Below are 22642 nucleotides of genomic sequence, written 5' to 3' on the forward strand. Positions count from 1 at the left end.
CTAATGCTAGATGTGTGAGTGTCCTACAAGAAGGGCACTGGCTCTTGGCAAGTGAAGGAATCATTAACGTTAGCTAGATTAGTTTAGCTACTGACTGCAGGGGTTTGGTATCATGGAGGTGTTGCTCTTCAGAAAACAAGCAATAACAGCTGACGGTTACCAATCTAACGCTGCAGCGCAGGGCTTCAATGTCGGCTCTCTGATCAAATCCGTCTGCACTAACCGGTTGAGTCAGTTTATATATTGTTAAAACAAACTGTCAGTCTGTGAGTTGAGGACAGGCTGCAATTTAACAAGTTACGTGTCACCGTGTTACAAATTAGAAGTCGACAGCGACGTTACAGCTACAAACTAACGTTCATTTAGGGAAACTTTTCAGTACGATACATCCGGGTTTTTTCGACTGCAAACAAAACGCAAGCACGTGGCAACCTAAAAAAACAACCTTGAATTCGGCCATGGGTAAACTCTGTATCGACTTTATGTGGGTCATACGTCTGAACGAAAGACAAAGTGCTGACTCACGTTTAGTGTTCGCCCCGTCTCTGCTGATTCACGTTAAGACTGGAGTGAATGGAGGGCAACTGTTAATAGATGACTCATTAGTAGGCGTCTCGCTGCAGCTGGCTGTGCAAAAGCACGTTCGTCTGCAGTTATTTATCTTTTACATAACATTATCCTCTCGAAATATGTATTTGATATTTGTTGGGCTCAATACACATTTACATCAATTAATTTCAAATAAAACATTGTAGCTATGTGGGTCTTTACTTAATGGTCGTAATTTCAAAGTATGATGTAGGGCTGTTTTTTTCTGGATTTGGACCTGGCCCCTTATTTTCAATTAAGTTGCAGCATCCAGCGACATACTTTATAGTCGAAATTAACTCCAAAGGTTTAATATAAAAGTATTACTAAAGTCTACTTTATTCCCTATGGACTCAATTGCTACACTAGCCTATATCCAGGACTGCTCTATACATATAATAGTCACTGTGTCCATTCAGTTCATCAGTTCCTAGTGAGTAGATACAAATAATTTGTTAGGAAAGGTTCCATTGAACAGACTTGATTTCCAGGCTTCACAATCTGTGCAACATATGACACCTCCTCCTATCCTTATACACCCTAAACTTAAAAAATGTTCTTGATTCGTATACTGTCCCAGCAGAAACAGCACAGCATGTACCTGTGCTCAAAGAGAGGTAAAGAAATGATTTGAGTTTGTTGTGAAATACTTGAAAGCACCAGGACAGCAATCTGACCCCAACCCCATCCAACATAAAAACAGTTTTTACAAAAAATATGATATGATTTCAAGTTGTTGGCCTAAATTTTCATCAATAAAAGTGTAACTTAAACCACAACTGTTAAAAAGAATATAATATATGGACAAAATCATAGAAATCTGCATGTTTTACCACATTTTTGAATATAGCTGCAGCAGCCTCTTCTGCTTGACATTGCACTGCTCATATCTGCTCTTTCTCAGTATCGCCTCTTGTTTTTTGTTTTTTTTCATGTGAACGTTGAGAAACGTATCAGTGATCTATTAACGTGGTTAAACTTGTTCACGTTTTTGATTAGCTGAAAAACTGTTGGTGTATTGTCTTGATACAATCATGTGATTGTTTCTTCACTCCGGAACATTAGTCACTGTTTCAACACTTCCTCTCTCTGAATTCAGGAACTCACACGGTCATGTTTAGAGTCGGCTCCTCCTCTCATCCGATCCAACTTTGGGAACTCCAAAGCTGCACCGTCATGTTTAGCACCCAGCCCTCCTCCCTCTGGGATCCAGGGCATTGCTGAAACGACCTTGCTCGTGCTAAGTCCCGTGGTCCCTCCCTCAGAACTTTTCCAAGTTGTTCTCAAAGTTGCTGCATCATGTTAACTCACAGTCCCTCCCTCTGTTTTTTGCTGAAGTTGCCGTATCATGTTAAGCTGAGGTTTTGTGACGCTGAGTTCCTGTTTTCATTCAGCTGCTGGAGGGAGGAGACTGAGGAGGATCATATAAAAGAGGGGAGACTGTAGGCACACAGAGCACAAGCTGTACTGCACATCCAGAGGGAATCACTGTGGACATAGTCAACAAACTACCGGACCTACACAACTTCATCCTAACTGGTGAGTAAAACACAATACCCACGGTGCTGTTGTTTTTATTTCCATAACCTCTTGCTGACATTCTATAGCTCTTGAATATGAATGTTGGTAATCATGTTGGAGGATGGCCTCCAAAAGCACTTTTCTGACATCTCAACGTTTTTCTTTAGTGCCACAATGGAGACAGAGAAGAAGACTCAGACAGCAGCTGAGCAGACGACTGACAGGTGAGAATGAGTTGCTGTGATTTTATTTTTTGTGCCTCACATTTCACCCACGGGCTTTCCCATGTTCACTCTCAAAATGCTCTGAGATTATTGCGTTCAACCTGTACTCTTCCTAAAAAAAAAACGTACACACAGTTTGATTCTTATCTGCATTAGCGCTGCAGCATCCAAAAGTAGGTTTCTAGTGCAGCATATGCCCACTTTCTGTCCGTGCTTGTGAAGTCTTATCAGCTGTACATTGCCTCCATTAGACAAACATCTATAGGTGCAGTGGTTCACACGATGTACATCTTCTGTACTCTGGAGTCCCATGTTTGTTCTTTATGTTCATTTCATGCCTTCCTCTCTTACCTTTTTGCCTGTTTTCATTTTGCAGAGATCTGTCAGAACAAATCAAAAAGGTGACCAAGGACAGTCACGTCAGGGCAGAAAACACAGAGCTGATGCTGAGCTTCCAGAGGGGACAAGTCACCCTGCCTCAGTTTAAGGTAACACAAAAACTCAATCTTTTTTTTGGATGATCTCACTTTCGTTCATACCTTTTTGTATTGGCTACTATGATCTCTTTGTCTTGACACCACCTCCCCTCCTCTTCTTCAGCTCCTCCTGTGCTCTCTTTATGAAGTCTACAAGGCCTTGGAGGAAGAGATGGACAGGAACTCCAACCACCCCGCTGTCGCTCCTATTTACTTCCCGGCTGAACTGGCCAGACTGGAGGCCATCGAGAAAGACCTGGAACACTTCTACGGCCAGGACTGGAGGGAGAAGGTTGTTGTCCCGGCTGCCACTAAAAGATACTGCCACAGACTCAGACAAGTATGTTTCATAATAGTATGATACTTGTGTTTAGATAAATATATATTACACAATCGTTTCTCTACTGTTTTATACTGAAATAACACTCTTCTTTCCTGCTTTTTCTTCCCAGATCGGTAAAGAAAACCCTGAATTTCTGGTTGCCCATGCGTACACTCGTTACTTAGGTGACCTGTCTGGAGGGCAGGTCCTGAGTCGAATCGCCCAGAAGTCCATGGGGCTGAAGGGCAGCGAGGGTCTGTCGTTCTTCGCCTTCCCTGGTGTGTCCAGTCCCAACCTCTTCAAACAGCTGTATCGCAGCCGGATGAACAGCGTGGAGCTCACAGAGGAGGAGAGGAACGGCGTGCTGGAGGAGGCGGTCAGAGCGTTCGAGTTTAACATTCAGGTACAGAGCGGGGGGAGACCGAAATGTCACCGTCAACTAGAGTAAACATTGCTCTTGAAACTGTTTTTAAGCCAGAAGCAGCAGATGGACCTTCTTACCCTTTTTTTCTTTTCACACAGGTCTTTGATGATTTGCAGAAGATGCTGCTGAGTGTCCCTGAGAACACGCTGCAGACGTCTAGAACACACTCCACACCGGCAAAGATACTCCAGATCCCCGGAGCCATCATGCAATCATCCCCGCTGCTCAGGACGCTGCTGGGACTCTTTGTGGCTCTGGCCACAGTCAGTATAGGCATCTACGCTTTTTAGAGACGATACACAACAATGAATACTGTGTTCCGTTTTTGTTGTCGTTACTGTAAATACCTGTAAATGACTAAATACTGTAAAATACTTTTTTGTAGTTCAACTGCAAACCTTATCACGGTTTGAATTAAAGTTAATTTTCTGTCTAACACTGTTATCCAGTGTGCAATAAAGTGAGATTTTAATACTGTAAATATGTTACCTTTTTAATAAAAATATTTTGAAAAAAAAGTACCTCTTCTTGTTCCTCATGCAGCTTTGTGAAGTGTGCGTCTGTGCTTTAGTTGCCGCTGCTCATGCACGCTGTGCTCACTGCTGATGTTCAGGGAGCAGCTGGTTCACATATGCACTCATGTTTGGAGCCTGCTGCTCGTTTGGCTCTTGGTCTTATTATAGTTTCTGGTAAAACACTGGGAAGAATTCCCTGTCCACAGAATTGCACATTTAATAAACAACTGCTGGTAAACGCACACAATAAAAAGACAACACACAATGTGTAAAATCTGGTGGCCACTTTTATTGTGGTTTCAGGATTTTCCCTAAAATCTGCCAATGGTGGCACATATTATAAATTAAAACACAAACTGATTGTTAACAGCAGCCAGAGTCTGGCTACATTTCTGGCCTAATTCATAGTGACACAAATCAGAACAGTGCTGGCATCTGTTTGCCCCGAGAGGACAACTAAAAGAAAAGTCATGTCAAAGGATTGTACTTCACAGGAATTGGCTTTCCTCAACCTCAAAAGGCACAGCAGAGTAAATCAGACATGTCCTCTTATTGTCACATGTACTGTCCAGATCTTTAAACGCTGAAATAATGCTTTACATTCAAGACACATTCCTTTCTACTGCTCTAGCTTCTCTTTCAGAATTGTACTTGTTTGTACTATACATTACACAGTATCAGTATCAAGAGAGTACATGTCTAATACCAAAAGAGGATTTGTTTGACCAGACACACAGGAGCTGTGGAAATGCATCACTTGCTGCAAACCCCAACAGCTTGGAACTAGAAAAAGAGAAGGAACTACAACGAGGTTTACAACTGACATGCCAATCTCTACCCGCCGTCTTCCACACACACACACACACACACACACACACACACACACACACACACACACACACACACACACACACACACACACACACACACACACACACACACACACAGTCTACAGGCTACAGATGAGTACCCCAAGGTGCACAGCATATCTTGTCTTTGTAAATGTCACTGGCAGTAAACAATGGACACGCTAAGGACTGATGTTTAAAACAGAACAGAGCACAAACTCAAGGCAAAGCTAGGGAGATGATCCATATTGTGGGAAGGCAAAAGAGAACAGATCCACATTTAGGAAAGCAGCTTCAAAAGGAAAGACAGTACAGACACTGTAGTCAAATCAAATAGATCTAAAAGGACACCATTCTATCTCATGGCGCTGTAGACGATGATGATTGCATATCAGTCGAGAGGCCTGTGTTTTTGTGACATTCAAGGCCACATGTTCTTTAAAAACGCAAAAACTTAAAAACTTCACTGGACCGAGACAAATTTCCTGCATTTTCTCCATTGATATTACATATTGCACAATGAGTCTAGAAAGGGGAAGTAAATCACAATGGTGACATGCATCTAATTACCGTAAAAATATCACAAATTAAAATAGACTGTCGGTCGTACAAAAGTGACATTACTTTGCAGTAATATTTTGCTACGTGTACAGCTTTACTTAATTCTTCATCTAGCTTGATTTGGCACGTCGTCCTACTGCTAAAAGGCAAAAGAGTTTCCAAAGCCCAAACAGGTGCATATCAGACTTCAAGCAACGTACTGTAGGGCATAGTTTTCAAAACCTGCATCCTAAAGCACCCCGCCAAACGTCTGCATAGCGCCACATCACCTCGGCTACCTGTTTGAACAGCTAGGACAGTTTTCGGCTAAAAAGGTGCGGTTACTTTTAGGCGGGAGCAGCCGTCGCGGAGCTGCTCAGTTGGTTTCGTAAGAGGACAGCAGGGCTGCGTCGACCGGCTCCATGCAGGAGGGGCAGGTGAAGGAGCGCATCAGCCAGGCGTCGATGCAGTCCACGTGGTAGATGTGAAGACAGGGCAAGAACCGAATGGGGTCGCCGTACTCAAAGTCCATCATGCAGATCACACACCTGGTGGAGACAGAAACAGAGCTCATAATCTCTATGTGTGAAGATAATGTTTGTAAAAAATGAGCTCAGGTCATTCAGTTGTTTAGATTGTCAAACACATCATAGACAATGTAGAGCGCAGAACACAATAAAACATACAATTTCTCATCAATCTAATTTCTCATTTTAAGCAGCATAACTAACTTTACCTGAGACTTGCAACAGCTGTGCTTTTGGGGTACAGTATTCCTTTAGTCACATTTGTTGTATAAAGTATTATTCATTTTATTCACTCAACATGACAAAATCCCATCCTGTTCAAAGGCTAAGAGTACCGCTTTAATTAAAAAGGGTACAAAATTGAATCCAGTCCATTGTGTTCGATCAAAACAACAACAACAAAAGGAGAATAATTAAAAAAAAAAGAAAAAAGAAAGACCCACTCTTTAACTTTCTTGTCAGAGGGGTCGGAGCCCAGGCCGAAGACACCTTTGGGCAGGTGGTGGATGAGACCGATTCGCTGGGCGATGCGGACCTGCTCCTCCTCGGTCAGCTGGTAAGCCAGGCGACTCTCCCCCGGGGTGGGATGGTACACTGGCATAGGCTGGGTGTGCTCCTGGAGAGGAAGCAACAGAAGACAACATGTATGAAGCAAGTCGACTTGAAGGAAGGAGTTTAGACGCTCCCTTTGCACTACAGCCTGACTGATACTGGAACTCTGAGGCTGATATAGAAGTCACCAGACATTGTGATGCTTCTGTCAAAACCAGGAGAACGGCCATCATACAGGTAGCGACAGATGTAACAAAAGAACTGTTCAGTTTCGCCTGGGATTTTTGTTGTCGTATTTTAATTTATAGCTTATATAATGTCAGAATTGTGGACAGTTAGATCTATATTCTTTAATTTACGTACAGCACACTGACTCTTCTACCATATCTAATTTAACAATGAAATTAGGGACGTCCCCCATCCCAAGTTAAAATACTGTATGTTGCATAGTAGATACTGAGGTTCTAAAAAGACAAAAAACAAATACTGTGTCATCCAGAACTACTTACAACTGTGGCTGTGACAAGAAGAACCTCCAACTTGAATAAACAGTTAGGGATGGGACGACTTTATCACGGATTGTGAATAAAAAAGACACTAACAATGAGTTGATCTGGGCGAATTTCCTTTATATTTGTGAATATCATCACAAGTGACTTGAAAAAGCTGTCCAGCTCACTGCTCAATTATATATATATATAAACCAATATCACATTTCACAAATGTGTCCACTAATATGTTTGTTGAACTACCATGGCACAGAAGTGAAAAAATAGAGCCCGACTTAAAAAAAATATGCAGCAATTATTAGAAAGAACAAACTATCTTTTGTTTAATTTGATTTATAATAACCGTATTTAAGATTGTTTGTTTGTTTTTCATTAAAAAGGCTGTTCAATATAAAATAAAAGATGCGCGTCCAATCTGTGATGCAATACAAATGTGTTACTTAACTAATTAAATGAATAAAGTATAGGGGTCCATTATTCACTGAGACACATAAACAACGGGAAACAGGGTCCATGTTTTAAAATACCAAAGTGAAACTTAATTACCGAGGTGACCTGATCTTAAATCACCGGAGTGTATTTAACTGGAACCCCAGAAGCTCACCTGGTAGGGCGGCGGAGGCTCTCCGGGCAGACTGCCCCCCTCGGACTCGTTCAGCAGCGACAGGTCGTCCGCACCTTGTGAAAACAGGCAGTTCCCCATTGAACCGAGACCACCATGAGAGTGTCAACGTCGCTATGAGGGTGACAGACACTTCAGCAAGCGTCAACTGGAGCTAAGCTATCCGGCTAACGTTGCAACGAGTTGTCTCGACGTTAGCTTAACTAGCGGTTAGCTGATAGTTTGTTGTCATTCCGCGAAGAGCAAGACGGAGAAACGACGGGAGGAGCGACGTCGCTCTTTGAATGTAATAAACGCTCAATGTTGAGCTATACGGTTTGACTATTGGTGACAAAGAGTTCAACCGTTACAGCAGAGTGTTTGTTGCGTAGCTGGTTGCGTTTTACCTTCTTGTGTTTACAAAAAACACAAACCGGAATGACGTCATCAGGAAGCTTGCAACGCTTGCAAAGTACAACACTTCCGCCTTCAATTACACGCTCCTCGGACATTCAGAATAAAAGCGGATAGTTTTTTTTTTTTTTTTTTTTAAATGTACACCAATGGACGAATTATGAGACAATGGTTGCAAATATGTAGTTTTATAATTCCGTAGCATTTACACAAAATCCCACAAAATACCTCAAAGAAAGATAGAAAGGTTCTACTTTCTTAAAGGGACAGTTCGCTCCGAATCAAAAATACATATTTTCAATCTACATTGTCTTGTTGTGAGTTGCAGAGTGTTGAAGATATTGGCCATAGAGGTGTCTGCCTTCTCTCCAATATAATGGGACTATACAGAGTTTGGCTTTTGGAACACAAAGTGTGAAAAAAATACATTTGGAAAAAGTCAAAAGCAATGTTTCATGCAGGAACTATTTTCTTTCAACCATAGTTCCTACATGAAACTGCTCACAACAAGGTTTGTGGATTATCTTGAGTAACAGAGGCATGATTGATGATGATTTTTTTTTTTGGCACCACAAGCCGAGTTCCACATAGGTCCATTTCATTGGCGAGAAAGCAGACATCTCTACGGCCAATATCTCCAAAACCGGGTAGCTCACACCAAAACAATCTATATTGCTAAATAGTACTACAGGTAAGGGACAAACTATGTATTTTTGATTTTGGGGTGAACCGTACCTTGAAGCAGGGCTATTCTGCTTTACTAATTTGTGTGTATTTTAACGATATGTTTCTGTAGTAATCAGGACATATCAACTTTTAACTGAGCTCTGTGATGACTCTCCAACAGGGTATGTTCAAACAGTTGTTCAGGCCTAGGGGTCTGATCCCTTGGGCCTGTTGGCCTCTTCAGCACATATTTCTTCTTGATGTAAATATTTTTTTTACCTAACACCAGCTGGGGGGCATCTTAAAACCTCTCTTTGATTGTTGAAACGCACATTAAGTGTCCAAATATTACCCCTAACCCATACTTCACTCTCACACTGCCATTTCATCTGTAGCTGCACCCCCTCTACCCAAGGGAAATCTAGTTCCTTTTCTCCATTCACAGATACACATCACATGACAGATGAAAAAGTGTGATGCTGATGCTTTTACTCTGAAGTTTGCTATTGCCGGATGTACTGATGATGCTGGGAGCGGAACACACGTGATATGTTGTTGACGGCAGTTTGCCATGCAGTCTATTCTGCATACGGTGATGTGGAGGAGACGAAGAGTCGATGCTGATAAACTTGGTGGAGGCTGATAAACTTGGCGTATCCCGATAAACTTGGCGTATCCCGTCCTGCTCCACTCCGGTCCAGGGCTGTTGTTTTCAATAAGAGAGATTTAAGGACTGAAAATGGTAAGAGGAAAAGGCAATATGTTTAACAATAGCGGCTATAAAATGACGAGCTGCTCAAACTAAACTGAATTTATACATTTTATTAATACAAATACAATCCAGTTATGTTTGTTTGGCATCTTGGCTCTGACCCTGTAGTACACACACCTGCACAGAGCGGGAGGTTGGTGAGTTGAGAATAGCAGGTATCGCCTGACGACAGTCACATATATGTGTCTAACAACTAAACAGCCGTAGAGGGTAAAGTGGCCAGAGGACTGGATCGTTGTGTGCTGTGAAACAAGGCCTAGATTGGATACAAAGTGTGACTTTGGTTTTCTCTAATATCAGTCTCTTCACACATTTAGGCCACCGCTCCTTCACCACCACAACCACCAACACCTCCTAAATCCTGTGGGAACCAGCCTCGTAGTATTAGTTCACCACCGCTCCCTGAGTATGCTGCACTACCATTTTCCTCCAGCCTTCCGGTCCAAGAGACAAGTCCCTCACAAGAGACTGTACATGTGAGTGTCTCCCTCCACAATCTGTCTATAATCTTATGTTGGTGTGAGGCCCGTTTTTAAAGATCTCACTGTGAAATCTCCCAACATCCAGGCTGCAGCGCTGCTCCCAGTTCAAAATAGCGCTCAGTCTCTTCCTTCAGAAGGACAAGAAGACGGTCTGCCTGGTGATAAAGAGAATAACCATCCAGTGCAGGAAACAGACCCTGCACCGCAGGTAGATTATCTTTAAGTACATTCTCACTTTCCATGTTGCATATAAAACCTAATTCTCTTTCTGTTCTAAGATGGTTGAGCAGCGAGGTGAAGAAGCCAATCAGACGGACTAGGCCGACGAGGACCCATAGACCTGAAGCTCTTTGTTTACTTAAAAACAAGGATCTACATTCGCCAGTACTACAAAAGGCTGTTCTGAACTGCACTGAAACACTGTTACATGGTACACTTGATTGAGCACATCGCTTTATATTCAGGCCAAAGAAGTTTAAATGTACCTAAGCCGAATTTAAAATGTAGTGCTTTGCTTTTTGTAATGCAAATTCTAGTTCTATACCTTTTTAGTGTGCCTTTGAGAAACTCTAAAGCCTTACAATATATGTGTTTGTGACATAACCATAAAAATCTAAAATGAGCTTTTTGCTAAGAACCCCCCCAAAATATACACTGGGCTGGGTAAAAGCACTTTGAGAGTATATTGTAGCAGCTATTTATTACGTCAAGGTAAACTCCTCTGGTCAGATTCCTCACAATTAGGAGTGCTACTCCGACGGTGAAAACAGTTGTTTCTGTCGTTTTTACAGCCTGAGCTACAAACTGGGGACATGGAGTTCAAAAGACACAGGCAGTTACCCGGGACAGATATGTTTTGTTTAAATTAAAGGTGCAATATACAAGATTATGGCTCTCAACATGGTGACGGATAACAGTTCTAACACAAGCCCCCAGGAAGGGCGCTGGGCTTAGAAGCTAGCTCTACATAGTGGGTAGTCCGTCGCGTGATGTCATGGGGCCCAAAAATATGTTTTCCCCCAGACTTACTTTGGCATAGAGACAACTGTAACTTAGCGTATAATTCTAGTTTGTTTTTTTTAGGTGAGGTGAACATTTAACGGCGCTTATTTTATCCATTAGGTCCCAAAAGTTGTAAAAAAAACCTACTGGCCAAATCCAGGGTTATTTTCCTTCCTTTGTTCACATTTGCGAGGCTGAATCCCGTATGTTGCTCCTTTTATGGTGAATGTAGGATCAAGCGTTTTTGGAGTTTGACTGATACCTCTCTATTTTCATCTGTTGCCTCTGAGTTCCCCTCTAGTATGGAATTGTGGGAAATACTAAACTGTGGGAAGACTTCTTTATTCACAGTATATTCCCAAACCTTAAAAGCACTTGAATTGAATTATCCTGTACTTGCGTTGCTTTAGATTTTTTTATGTTGTTTATTTAAATGCATATTTGTTGTTCAAATGTTTATTTGGAGCTCATTTTGTTTCTGTCCCGTTCCAAAGTGTTTCCTGAGTTACGCTCAGTCGTGCTTTGAACTCTCACAATTTCTTCCATCGAGGAAAGCTTGAAAATACTTTGCTGTTAAGGCTTTATAATCCCTATGAAGGCTGTAACAGAGTGTACAGCTAAGATAGCTAAGCTAAATGCTAATGTCAGCATGCTCACAATGACAATAATAACACAGTGAAGTATAATGTTCACCATCTCAGTTAAGTGTGCTTTAGTGAACATTTGCTTATCAGTCAACAATCCTACATATTGTAACAGTTTATAATAACGCTGCACTTGTTACATGAAGTCTTACTGGCATCTGCTTATTGTTACATTGTGCATCTCAAGAGACGTTTCCTTATTTGGTCTGTGAAAATAAAGACATGGCAGACAGCAAGCTGGTACAGTCAAGAACATCCTTTTTTATTCAATCAGGTGCTGCTCTTCTCAAACTGTGTTTTTCTTCTTATGGAAAAGAAACTGTAATTAACACATGCATTTCACCTAGAGCTCTGGGGGTGTTCTCACAAAGAAGTGGTGCTGCACTGAGGGCGTTAGACAGAGGCGTAGAAGAGCTGGGGGTCAGGGGGCCTATGGGTGCTGCCTATTACACCGATAACCATACACGCTTAAGAAGATAAAGGAACAAAATGAACAACAGAACAAAGACACGGAGCAGTCCAGCATGAGGTGGTCAGAGGAGACTGATGGAGGGACTTCCCTGAATCCTCAAATATCGGAGGCATCAGGTTCACGCTGGCCTTTTTATCGATCTGGTTGGTGCGTTGTATGTGGATAATACTGCTGGGCCGCGAACAATAATACTTCACTTTATAAGATTGGTTTGAATGGATGTGGATATGTCCTGGAAATGCCTCCCCCCCCTCTTTCAGCCTCGTGCAGGACAAGTCCGGTTATAAGGTGCTTGTAGCTTTCATTTACAGTCCGAAGGCATCCTCGAAGAGAGCCTAAACGACAGCATACCCTGATAGCAAATATTAAAAGAAATCCAAATTAAAAGGAAATCCCAAAAAAAAAGGAGGGGGAATAAAACAAAGCCAAAAAATAAATAGCTAAAACAGAAGAGCAAACTCTTATCCTAGTCAAAGCAGCCCCTTTCCAACATCCTGAAGCAGTTCGTCCAGCCCTCTCCACCCTGTCCGTCTAAACCTCCTCAACCCGAACCCCGGTCGTCCTTTTCCTAACCCACACAAGGACACCCCCAAAAGCCCGTCAGCGTAATTTGTTCACTTACATTAGCTGTTGAATGGAGAAGCTGAAGAAGATGGGTATGGTAATACAATGTGAAGCATACAGACAAGAATAACATGTGAGCTAACTGCATTCTGCTCAGACAAAAGTTTTTTCGGCAATAATTTTTTTTTTCCCCCCCCACCTTCCCACAACAGCAGAGAGGGTGGGAGAGAGAGAGGAAGAGAGAGAGAGGGGGGGAGAGAGAGAGAGGGGGAGAGAGTGACGGACACACAGTTACAGACTACTCCAGTGTCTAAGAGAAAACAGACAGCGGAGACAGAGGGAAGAAAAAAGCAAGAGCTGAACGAGAACAAGTTTTTTTGCCTTTTCAAAAAGTTTTTTTTTTTTTCTCATTTATCAATAAAAAGTAAAGAACTAATTCACACCAGTTTCCTTTTGTACTAGATATATACACATACACATGTGTATATATATACATACGGCTTTGAAAAGGAAGAGAGGATATAGGGGCGGTACAATGGAGGGGATTCATCTCGAAGGCGGGAGTCGTCCCTGAGCGCTGACCTTCCGCCTCCTCGCGGCACTCGGGGGCAACCGGTTACCTCGAGCCGTTTCGAAAAAAAGAGAAAGGAAAAGGGGGGGGGGCGATCTGGATTACAAAATGGAGTCTGTGAACAAAAGGCACTTTTAAGGGACAACCTTTAACTGCTGGGAAACTATACACTACAGCACAAGCACTATAAGAGTCATTTACAGAGGAGGGGGGTGGGACAGGGGAGAGGCTCACCTTGCTGCCTGTTTCACGAATGGATTCACTTTAATTTTTCCAGATTTTGAAGCTACTTTTTTATGTTTTTCATTACCCAATTTCTTCTTCTGCTATCCGTGCAGGATACAGAACGTCTAATATTACTCTTTCCATTGCATGTGGGTCTCAACACAACGTGCAGGACTTTGTCCAGGTCTAGATTCAGAAACGTGATCGTGGGAATAAAAGAGGTCTGGATGAGAAGCACCTCCCGCATTACAGGGAGGAGCTCGTCGTGTATTTATGCTAATGTATGAGATGAAAATGAGTTACATTGGGAGGGTTGATTTATTCTGTTTTGCTGGTGAGTTTCAGGCAGTGCACGGGTCAGTTTTTCTCTAAAGGTTGAACCAAAATGCCTTTTGTGTCACAACCTTAAGGAATAGGAACCTCTCCCCCCACTCTATACAAATAGAACAAGAATAAAAATAGAGAGAGGAATAATGCTGTTTCCTAAATGGTCTGTTATTTTTGTTCATTACCATTCATGTACAATAGTTTTGAATGTACTTTATAGTGTTAAAGCACCAGATTTTATCTGATAGAGAATTTTTTCCCCCCAAAGTTGTGTAGAATTATTTTTTTTCTTCAGCCCTCCCACATTTTTATAAACAATTGATTACACATAAAACATAAAAAAGAGACAAAGGAAATAAAAACAAATACCCCCAACTTACAAAGACTAGGATTTTTCATGGCCCCCTGGTTTAGAGTCCCGGAGCTTACGGACTTGAAACAAATACATTTTTTTTCTCTTTTCTCTTAGCTTTCTTAAAAATCTCTAACAGACAAACACAATGATCTACCCAATGCATTGCACGTGGCTCAATCGACACATATTTTTCAATAATAATACTTTCCATCAAAAAACAAACACTTTTTTTTTTCTTCAAACCTACTGTCGATTTTTTTTGACATGTTCATCTAGTCGTTATGATGCTGCGCTGCAGGTGGCGATGGCGTGTGTCGTTTGATTCGTACTGGAAACAGTAAGCTGATGTTACTGAAACGGGTTGTGTGTGTGTGTGTGTGTGTGTGTGTGTGTGTGAGGGGGGTGAGAGTTCAGAAAATAACTAGACTGCCAACCAGCTCATGTAGTAAAAGTTAAAAAGGAGCATATATCATAAATATATATGTATAAGATCTCTCTCTCTCTGTCTTTACAAAAACAAAAAGGTTTGCAGTCCTCTATAAAGATCTGTCCTCGGCCAATGGTTTCCACAAGCACCAACGCTACCATTCCCCGTAGCTTTAGCTTATATGTGGGAAGAGAACCTGAAGTCAAGTTTATTACTAATTGCATGAAGGGAATACAGAGGCACTTTCATATATTGTTATAGTCTTGATATATGGTTTTAGTACATAGAGCTAATGTTACTAGAGCAGCTGAGAACGACGTCTCGGCCCTGTTTACTATCCCTGCAAAATAGAACCAACAGCTAGGCAGTCCAGTTATTTTGTGAGGTCGGCTTTTGTTGGATTGTGTCATGGTGAGAACGACACCGATCGCAAATTTTGATGTGAACATTGACGTAGAAAAAAAAATATATATCTCAAATTAAAAAAGACAAATCTTAAGTGAATGAAAAACCATTAACAAAGGCAGTCTGGAGAACCAAATATAAAGGCTTCCCTTTAATATTTAATGTCAGGTTGTTGGTGTTAGCGTGCATTATATATACGTGCGTCTGCGTCTGTGTGTGTGTGTGTGTGTGTAGTCCTCTGGGTTTTAAGGGCTACAAGGTGAAGCAATACATGGGCTGCATGTGATGAGCTGTTGTTATGGCGCTGTCCATACGCGAGAGATTTGAGAAACTGTTGTTACTGATTCGCTGAAATCCGATACTTAACGTATTACTGCAAACTACTGAAAAAGAAAAAGTGTTATGACATGCAAGAGGTTAAAACAATCCAAGTGAGACAAAACCCAAAACCAAATCTGGCAAAAAATGAAGGGAAAAAAAAGGGAACTCGCAAGAAAAACACCTACAAACAAAATGAAAGCCAATAATATGAAGCTGATGCTGCGTGTGCATTACTGTAAATAAAATTCCATGTTAATGAATAATAAGAAGATAGTCTTTATGTGCTGTCTGCAAGCGTGCAGGTGTGTGTGCGCGTGTGTGTGTGCTGCATGTTTCAGGGCCTAGGACTTGACCGTTAGCGCAGCCACATCCCCGCTGTAGCGGCCAGCCTCGACTCACTTCTCTAACCGCTCATCTGACCATCGATGTGCAATACCGTTCATCCCTTATCAAAAATTAATAGTGCATAGGTGAGGGGGACGAAAGAGCACATGTAGAGTTAGTGTTATGACCGTCTGTCGTGTGTTCACTCGCTAGCGCTCGCCTCATGGCCATCGCTTCTCCCGCAGCAGGACGCCCTGATACTTTTGACAGGTAAACAAAGACCAGCCACTTAGTGCATATATGTCACACCATCGGATGGTGTCACCATGATTGGCCAATCGGAAATTAGAAGAGGTTCAGGGCCGAGCAGATGAAGCGTCGAGAGCGTGGCGACACAGGGGCGCGTGGCTGCGGTTGGTGGTCTGGACCCCGGGCAGCGCTGAGCTCCAGGTGGGGGCCGTTGGCGGTCAGATGGGAAATGCACAGATAAAATTTGGGTGGCGATCTTTTTCAACGCGCACATCCAACTTCACCGTTTACCACTATGTTTTTGTTTGTTTTTTTGGATCTCCCAGCCAATGCATGGAGTTTCATTGTGGAGACAACAAAATGAAAAAAAATATATATAAAAAAGAAACAACAAATGAATGATTGGTCATTTGTCAGGTTGCCATATTTTGTTTCCTTTCTGACATTTGGTGGTGTGTGTGTGTCTGTGTGTATGTGTGTGTGTGTATGTGTGAGACAGTTCCTCCTCTTCCTCTTCCTCGCATTCTGAGTCTGTCCACTCAATCTCATTTAAGCCTCCTGCACAAAGGGTGTGGGGGGGAGCCGAACGTTCCTGTTCAAATTGTGTTGGATTGGGAGTCCTCTGGGGTTGGTGTGTTGTTTTTTTGAGTTCTGTAGTAGTACTTTGAATAGTGTTGGCTAGAGAGAAAGACCTTCTAGTGTCAGCAGTCTGTTCTTAATCAGCGGTGACGTGTTTGTTTGTCAAATTTCCAATTTTCATGACACAATTTTAGCTCTTGATTCAGAGAGGCCTCGTCAGAGGAACCAGGACTGTGGAGAAGAAAAGAAAAGAAGAGATTAGGCTTCAAACAGCACATTTCAGATTGAAGGTGTTGATATGAATAAAAGAGGGAGACGTAGCGGGACGTAACAGAGTGTGAAAAGGTGAGAGGTATGAACACCATCTTACACAGTCAACTTTAAAGCGTAAATCACATTTCTACACAAAACAATGTACATTTCTTCATATTTTTCTGGATGATTTTACCTCTTCAGACCTCTAAAAACAACATTTTAAAAACGTACTGGTTGAACTGCTCACAACCAGGAGGCAATGCAACAAGGTGTCTGATTTGGGAAGCACTTGTATAAATGGTCCTTCTTCCACTAGGTGGCCACCTTCTACTCCTTTTCTCCCACACTTACACTGCTTGCTGAGCTCAGCTGTCCCATACAGTGTTGAAAAAGTTACTACCTCAACTTCACCGCTTGCTGTTTCTAAGAGGGCTGACTCTGGCGTTTCACTCATTAAAACCACTTGTGTTGTTTGGGAGCTACAAATAGCATTAGGGCAGCAGTTTTTGTGTCTAACTGAATGGCTTTCCAGTGAGCGAACACGGGGACTAGAACTGCTGTCATGCGCTACCAGTTTACATGTAAGGCGATCCTCCTAATATGTCTCTGCTCTGTGGGCCCCGAGTGGTCTCAGGCTACACTGTAAAGCTATTGAGGGCAGCTACTCCAGGGATCCGGTTTCTCGGTTTGATAAGAGGGCAGAGTGGAGGCTTTGGCACAGGCCGAGCTGTTCTGGCCGCCGCTGACATTCCACAGGGCCTCGGCCCCGGGGAGAGCGGCGGATCACCCCACCTTTAACAGCAAACTCTCTGTTGTCCCCCATTCTAGCAAAGCCGGGGAGAGGTTTCACCCCCCTCGACCTCCCGTCTATCCTCCGCCACCTCTGCCTCCCTCCTGCCTACCCATGATTCTTTGGTGTTTGTAGATAAGTCCTCCTCCTCCTGGCTCCGACTTTCCTTAACCCCCTTCTCTTTTCCTCTCCCTCTCTTACTCCGGCTCTCCCAGTGTAATCCTTGGCAGCGGAAAGTGACCCCCTCTCTCTACTCCCCCCCCCTCAACTCAAGTCCAAGTTCAACTGCCTATGACATCATGTCTGGTTGCTGCGGGCAACCAGACAGCCGGGACGTGACTGTGGAGTGCAGCGAGCTTCAACTAACTCCCTCTCTCTCTCTCTCTTTTTTCCCTCCGTTTCTCTCAGTCCCTCCTACTTTTTTTTCCCTTTCGCACACATCTCCCTCTCTCTTCCTGCATGGCTGAGGTCTCACCACCAGAGAGCTCCTCAGACCAGCTTTTCTCTGCGCCTTGTCCTGACAGCAGTGGGAAGACTCTCTCCCTCTGTCTTGGCTAGTTGGCTAGCAGGCGGCGAGGCCGGCTGGCAGGGCCATCGTCTGAACCTCTCCATATGCCAGAGAGCAGCAGGATAGGCAGAGACCTCTGTTACTCACTCTGGCTGGTGCTGTTACTGACCTACTAGGCTCAGCTAACTGGGAGCAAGTTGATACCAGTGCCCAGGTTCTCGCTGTGTGTGCCACACACCCGGCAGAAATGCTCAAAGTGGACATTTGATGACCAATAGCAGGGTATAATAAGTGTTCTGAGCAGATGTAAGCCGTTGCAAAAGCCCTGTTGTTTTTTAGGGGAGAAAACGAGGGGCAAGAGTTTTGGCACAGAGTTGGAGTGTGCATGTGAGCATACGCGCTCGCGCACATTTGGATGGTGTTTAGATGTCCCCTCGGTGCCAGGTCTACATCTGTGGGAGAGTGGTGCAGGTGGGGATCTCGAAAATACTAGAGGGAGCAGCAGGAGAGAAAGAGAGGGAGGGCTGCTGATGCACGAGGGGAGCGGGGGGGGGGGCAGAGCAGCCGAGCAGAGTTGCGCCGAGGAGGAATGCAGATTGTTTCCATGTGTGGGGAGGACAGGAGAGCCGAGTTGGCTGCAGGCAGGTGCGGTTAGCCCCTAATGAGAAAAGTTGTGTTGGTGATGGAGGAGGCCCAAGACACTGCAGCCCAGTGGCAGAGTGCAGCCAAAGCCCAAAAACCACAATGTAGTTCACTACTGGCCTCACACGCTGCACTAATACACACTGTGGGGCCGAGCAGAGATAAATCAACGCTGCTGGAGCTGAAACTAACTGGCACTGCTTGCATTCACTGTGGGGAAACTACTGTGGTACAGACTGTAAACCAATACTGAAACTAAAGGCCTTGATACATGGGAGACACTTTGTGTCAATGCAGGCGGGCGAGTTTGCAAACAATTGATGGGCAAAAACTTGTCGATGACACATATTTGATTCCCCTGGTCCATTATAATATTCCTCTGTAGTTGTTATATTTTTCAGACTATTATTAGGATGTATATAGAGATATATATTTAGATGGATAGATAGATAGATGGCAGTGTGGAGTACAATCCCATGTCAACTCAAACAAGCACAACATTTTCACAAAAGATTTTTTCGCATTAAAAAACTATAAGCTATCAAGGTTTATTCTTGACCTTGGAAATAGTTTGACAAAACTTTGCTCAGTTTTCATGGACATGGATCTTTTGACTTGCAAGCGTAACATCTCCTCTTCATAGCAGCTGCTGAGCTTGCATGCAAACGGATCCATCTCCATTCATAACTTAGTTAACTCCATCCACCGATGAAGACTGTGCAATGTGGTCGAAAGCTCAGGAAAATGGACTTTTGAGTTAGGATTGGCTTGCCAAAATAAGGATTCAATTTAGCTTAACGATGCAGGTTATGAACGACTAGTGACGAATATTCAAACTGTTGATCAACACTGGTACCATGGGCAGAATCACTGAGTGCAGCATGTTGCCAACGCAGAGCCATTGTCTGAGTACTGCCTCTGTATCACGGCCTTCACACTGAATCACATGCTTGTCTCCGTAAACCTGGAGATGCCTACAGCAATGGAGCGGAGTCGCGCTTACAGCGGGGTGATGAGTGAAAAAAAAAAAGGAAGAAAAGGACACAAAAACAAGGAGGAGGAGGATGTGAGAATGTTAATTAAATGAGGGAGGTTGGCGGGGTACCTGAGTCTGCTGGGGGATATTCAGAAAGTTGTCCCGTGTTCCGATGCCGACAAACCGGTTGGGAGCTGTGGAGCCTGGCGTGGAGTATGCTATAAACAGAGAGAGACAAGTGTGTACATGCTTTTTACACACACACATACACACCGAGCTCAAAGTAGAGTTTGATGCTCTCATCATCGTTATCTATATGTTTTAATATAATCAATCTGCTACGACTACGACTACGAATCACTGTCAAATGATCTACTGGGAAACGACAGTGAGGGTCAGGGATACTGATGCCCTGTTAGTCACTTGGGTGATTTGTTTTCAGTTTGTGGGCAGGTTTATTGTTATTATCCTTCACTTAACCATTTAATCTGTTGTCAACAAGGGGATGTTCAGTCTGTTAGGATTAGCGCTAACATGAAGAAGCCATTTCCCCCGAATCCGGCTACGCTGTTAGTCACAGACGCTCCTCAGCAGCCCCTGGCCTCAGTAGCAAGTCTCCGTAATCACAGAAAAACCACTGAGGATTCACTGTGGGCTTAATAATAGGGTGTCTGATGGAGGAACTGTATTCATCACCAGTGGTAACCAATGCTCCATTTACGTTTAATGGGTTGAGAGGAGCATCTTGCCTACAAAGTGACACCATTCAGTGATGCCACAGGATCAAATTTAGGGCAGTTGTAATCACTTGGACTCCAACGTGGCGGCTGAGTGGAACTTTTGCTGTGCATGACTTAACTGAGGTCGAGGGAATGGGGATGTGTGGGGGTGACAGTGACAGGGCTGGAAACTGATGCATGAGTGAGGGTGAGAGTGTGCCATATGCATGTGTGTGCTTTTATGAGTGTAATTACGATTATCTTGAGAATCAGAGACAAAATTAGAGGGGATCAAAAAAAATAAAATAAAAAAATACAGTGATAACAGTCACTGGAATGAGAAGAGAGACGGAGAGGGCGATATTTATTTATATAGATGTTCATATAAATAAATAATAAAGTGATAAAAGGTTGATAGGACAGGAAGAGGTGAAAAAAAGTCAAAACAAAAGGAGGAGAACGTGCCCCCGGTTGCTCCGTCCAGTGCCCCCTCTTGGTGTGCCTCTCCCGTGGCCCGACTCTCGCACTGCACCTGTCTGGGTGGAACCAACCAAAGCCTCACCGCTCCCCGGTGACACTCCTCTCTCCCGCTCCCCCAGTATCGCACTAATTAGACAGGTTTGATTTGATTTTATCATTCATGTTTAGAGAGATTGGGTCGTTCTTGTTACACTGTGATTTCCATGTTTTTTGTTGTTCTCAATTTTTAATTGTTGTGAGATTTGTGTGAAAGTGGCGAGGGGATTGGGTGGGTAAAGTGGGGCATGATGTTTTTTTCTTGTTTTTTTTGGAGTCCACGCCAACTGCCCTAATTTTGTTCCCTTAAAAAAGAAAAAAGAGAGAAATAAAGGGGGGGAAAAAGAAACAAAGAAAGGAGGATATGAGAATATATCAAATAAAGAAAAGAGGAAGGCAAAAAAAAGAAATGAGAGAAGGGGGTAGATTGTATTGCCGCTGACACGGACAGACATGCAAAGTCTGCGTTGATCAAAGGCTTGCGGCTACAGAGGCAACGTGCACAGGGCCCTGCTCTGCTCTGCTCCCCCCAAACTACAAAACACATCAAAAAGAAGGGAGAGAGACTACACTGCCTCTTGTGGTGCTTGCAGGAAACCGAACACCAGAGAGAGAGAGAGAGAGAAAAAGAGGGAATAAAAAAGATTTTTTGAGGAGAGAGAAGGGGGATGGAGGAAAGTAGCTGAGGAGGTTTGCAAAGAGAGAAAAGAAGACTGAACTTCAGAGCGAGAGATGCAGAAGAGCTTAAAAGAGGATCTCTGGTTTGGCAAAGGCGTGGCTTCTGCCTCGACAGAACTGGATCTGGCTAGTACAGTACAGTACAGTACAGTACAATCCATAAGGTGATGGATGATATAGGAGTGAAGCTCCTGGGGCTGCTGAGTGTTTGACAGCTAGACTATGAAAAACTACAGCAGTCATCGTAGAAGTCCCAGACCTGAGCTCTTTCACTGGCTGCATGACAAGAATAGAGAGAAAAGGCCCAATGTTGCTGCACTGCACATCAATACTGGGACTTCTAGGATGGCTACATTTGTTCCAGTCTAATAAGCTCGATGTAGTATTGCTTGGAACGGAGGACAAATTAGCTGCCAGCTAAGAGCTAAACAACCTAGTGGAGGCTAAAATCGGCTCGGACTGAAGTCCGTGGGGAGACTGGGCCAGTAATGGGGGGTTTTGTGGAGGGGAGTAGGAGTGGGGAGGGGGTGACTTACACGGAGATGCGGGTGAGCTGAGTCCGCCGTCAGTGGGCGTGCTGATGATTTTAGAGTCGGGCATGGGGAGGGGCACAGGGCGTGCCACCGGGGGTGGCGGGGGCAGCAGGAAGGAGCCCGGCATTTTGCTCTGGCCACCTCCATTAGGCTGCAGACGGACCATACAGACAGGGTGAGCATGACACACCCCGAGAATATACAGTGCACAGGGAGCCAAACACACACACGCAACATAAAGTCACACACACACACACACACACACACACACACACACACACACACACACACACACACACACAGTCTCAATGTAAGACACTCATATATAGACAGATGCCACACAATTATTCTTTAGCACGCTCAGACAAACCGAAACCCACGTGACTGCTCGCACACAGGGACAAGAGAGATCAGCAAACTCACACATTAAAAAAAATAAAAATAAAACAACAAAAATATCAGTTTGGCTGAAAATAGTGAGGTAAATAAGATGTGGAAAAGTGACGAACCTTGTCAACACACGAGGGGAAAAGAAAAATGGAGTTGTCCACAAGGAAAGTTATTATAGTGTAATGTAAG

General features: G+C 43.5%; 4 protein-coding genes and 1 long non-coding RNA gene across 18 annotated transcripts in view; 2 read left to right on the top strand and 3 right to left on the bottom strand.

Annotated features, from left to right (window-relative positions):
* LOC137884844 (HMG box-containing protein 4-like) overlaps window positions 1–2064 on the bottom strand; it is a 10938-nt gene extending 8874 nt beyond the window's left edge. For 2 of the 5 annotated variants that reach the window (XM_068726888.1, XM_068726886.1), the window contains exon 1: window positions 1696–2064. In XM_068726888.1, the coding sequence (XP_068582989.1) occupies window positions 1696–1806 (111 nt within the window). In that variant the 5' untranslated portion in view covers window positions 1807–2064. Of the gene's footprint in view, window positions 1–160; window positions 272–525; window positions 591–1695 lie in introns of those variants that run through there. The other 3 variants (XM_068726891.1, XM_068726889.1, XM_068726890.1) reach the window with 2 other exon arrangements.
* Window positions 2030–4076, top strand: LOC137884845 (heme oxygenase-like). Its single transcript, XM_068726892.1, has 6 exons — window positions 2030–2127; window positions 2277–2333; window positions 2710–2821; window positions 2934–3149; window positions 3262–3534; window positions 3654–4076. Exons 2-6 carry the CDS (start codon window positions 2284–2286, stop codon window positions 3843–3845), a joined length of 843 nt encoding a protein of 280 aa, XP_068582993.1. The 5' UTR covers window positions 2030–2127; window positions 2277–2283; the 3' UTR covers window positions 3846–4076.
* A 263-nt stretch (window positions 4077–4339) lies between these two features.
* rnf11a (ring finger protein 11a) lies at window positions 4340–8087 on the bottom strand. Its single transcript, XM_068727632.1, has 3 exons — window positions 7651–8087; window positions 6429–6601; window positions 4340–6006 (listed from the first exon to the last, which is right to left on the bottom strand). Exons 1-3 carry the CDS (start codon window positions 7747–7749, stop codon window positions 5835–5837), a joined length of 444 nt encoding a protein of 147 aa, XP_068583733.1. The 5' UTR covers window positions 7750–8087; the 3' UTR covers window positions 4340–5834.
* A 1205-nt stretch (window positions 8088–9292) lies between these two features.
* Window positions 9293–12826, top strand: LOC137885464 (uncharacterized). The gene is made up of 4 exons (XR_011104805.1): window positions 9293–9469; window positions 9817–9975; window positions 10067–10189; window positions 10260–12826. It is a non-coding gene; the product is annotated as an uncharacterized lncRNA (long non-coding RNA).
* The window catches only part of nfixa (nuclear factor I/Xa), a 112379-nt gene continuing 101605 nt past the window's right edge, over window positions 11869–22642 (bottom strand). For 6 of the 10 annotated variants that reach the window (XM_068727753.1, XM_068727752.1, XM_068727757.1 and 3 more), the window contains 3 exons: window positions 22067–22214; window positions 19747–19835; window positions 11869–16677 (listed from right to left, as the gene is read on the bottom strand). In XM_068727753.1, the coding sequence (XP_068583854.1) occupies window positions 16663–16677; window positions 19747–19835; window positions 22067–22214 (252 nt within the window). In that variant the 3' untranslated portion in view covers window positions 11869–16662. The remainder of the gene's footprint in view (window positions 16678–19746; window positions 19836–22066; window positions 22215–22642) is intronic. The other 4 variants (XM_068727760.1, XM_068727761.1, XM_068727758.1 and 1 more) reach the window with 2 other exon arrangements.

Source organism: Cebidichthys violaceus, unplaced genomic scaffold, assembly GCF_023349555.1.
Source record: "Cebidichthys violaceus isolate CVI_PGR_0920_01 unplaced genomic scaffold, fCebVio1.0.p SCAF_4, whole genome shotgun sequence".
NCBI lineage: Eukaryota > Metazoa > Chordata > Actinopteri > Perciformes > Stichaeidae > Cebidichthys > Cebidichthys violaceus.

Bases quoted from the DNA above. Each gene is read 5' to 3' on its own strand.
- LOC137884845 (XM_068726892.1), top strand. From the start codon at position 2,284: ATGGAGACAGAGAAGAAGACTCAGACAGCAGCTGAGCAGACGACTGAC. The intron at 2,822-2,933 runs GTAACACAAAAA...CCTCTTCTTCAG, and splicing joins TCACCCTGCCTCAGTTTAAG to CTCCTCCTGTGCTCTCTTTA. The intron at 3,535-3,653 runs GTACAGAGCGGG...CTTTTCACACAG, and splicing joins CGTTCGAGTTTAACATTCAG to GTCTTTGATGATTTGCAGAA.
- rnf11a (XM_068727632.1), bottom strand. From the start codon at position 7,749: ATGGGGAACTGCCTGTTTTCACAAGGTGCGGACGACCTGTCGCTGCTG. The intron at 6,602-7,650 runs GTGAGCTTCTGG...CTTCCTCTCCAG, and splicing joins AGCCTCCGCCGCCCTACCAG to GAGCACACCCAGCCTATGCC. The intron at 6,007-6,428 runs GTGGGTCTTTCT...TGTCTCCACCAG, and splicing joins TCTGACAAGAAAGTTAAAGA to GTGTGTGATCTGCATGATGG.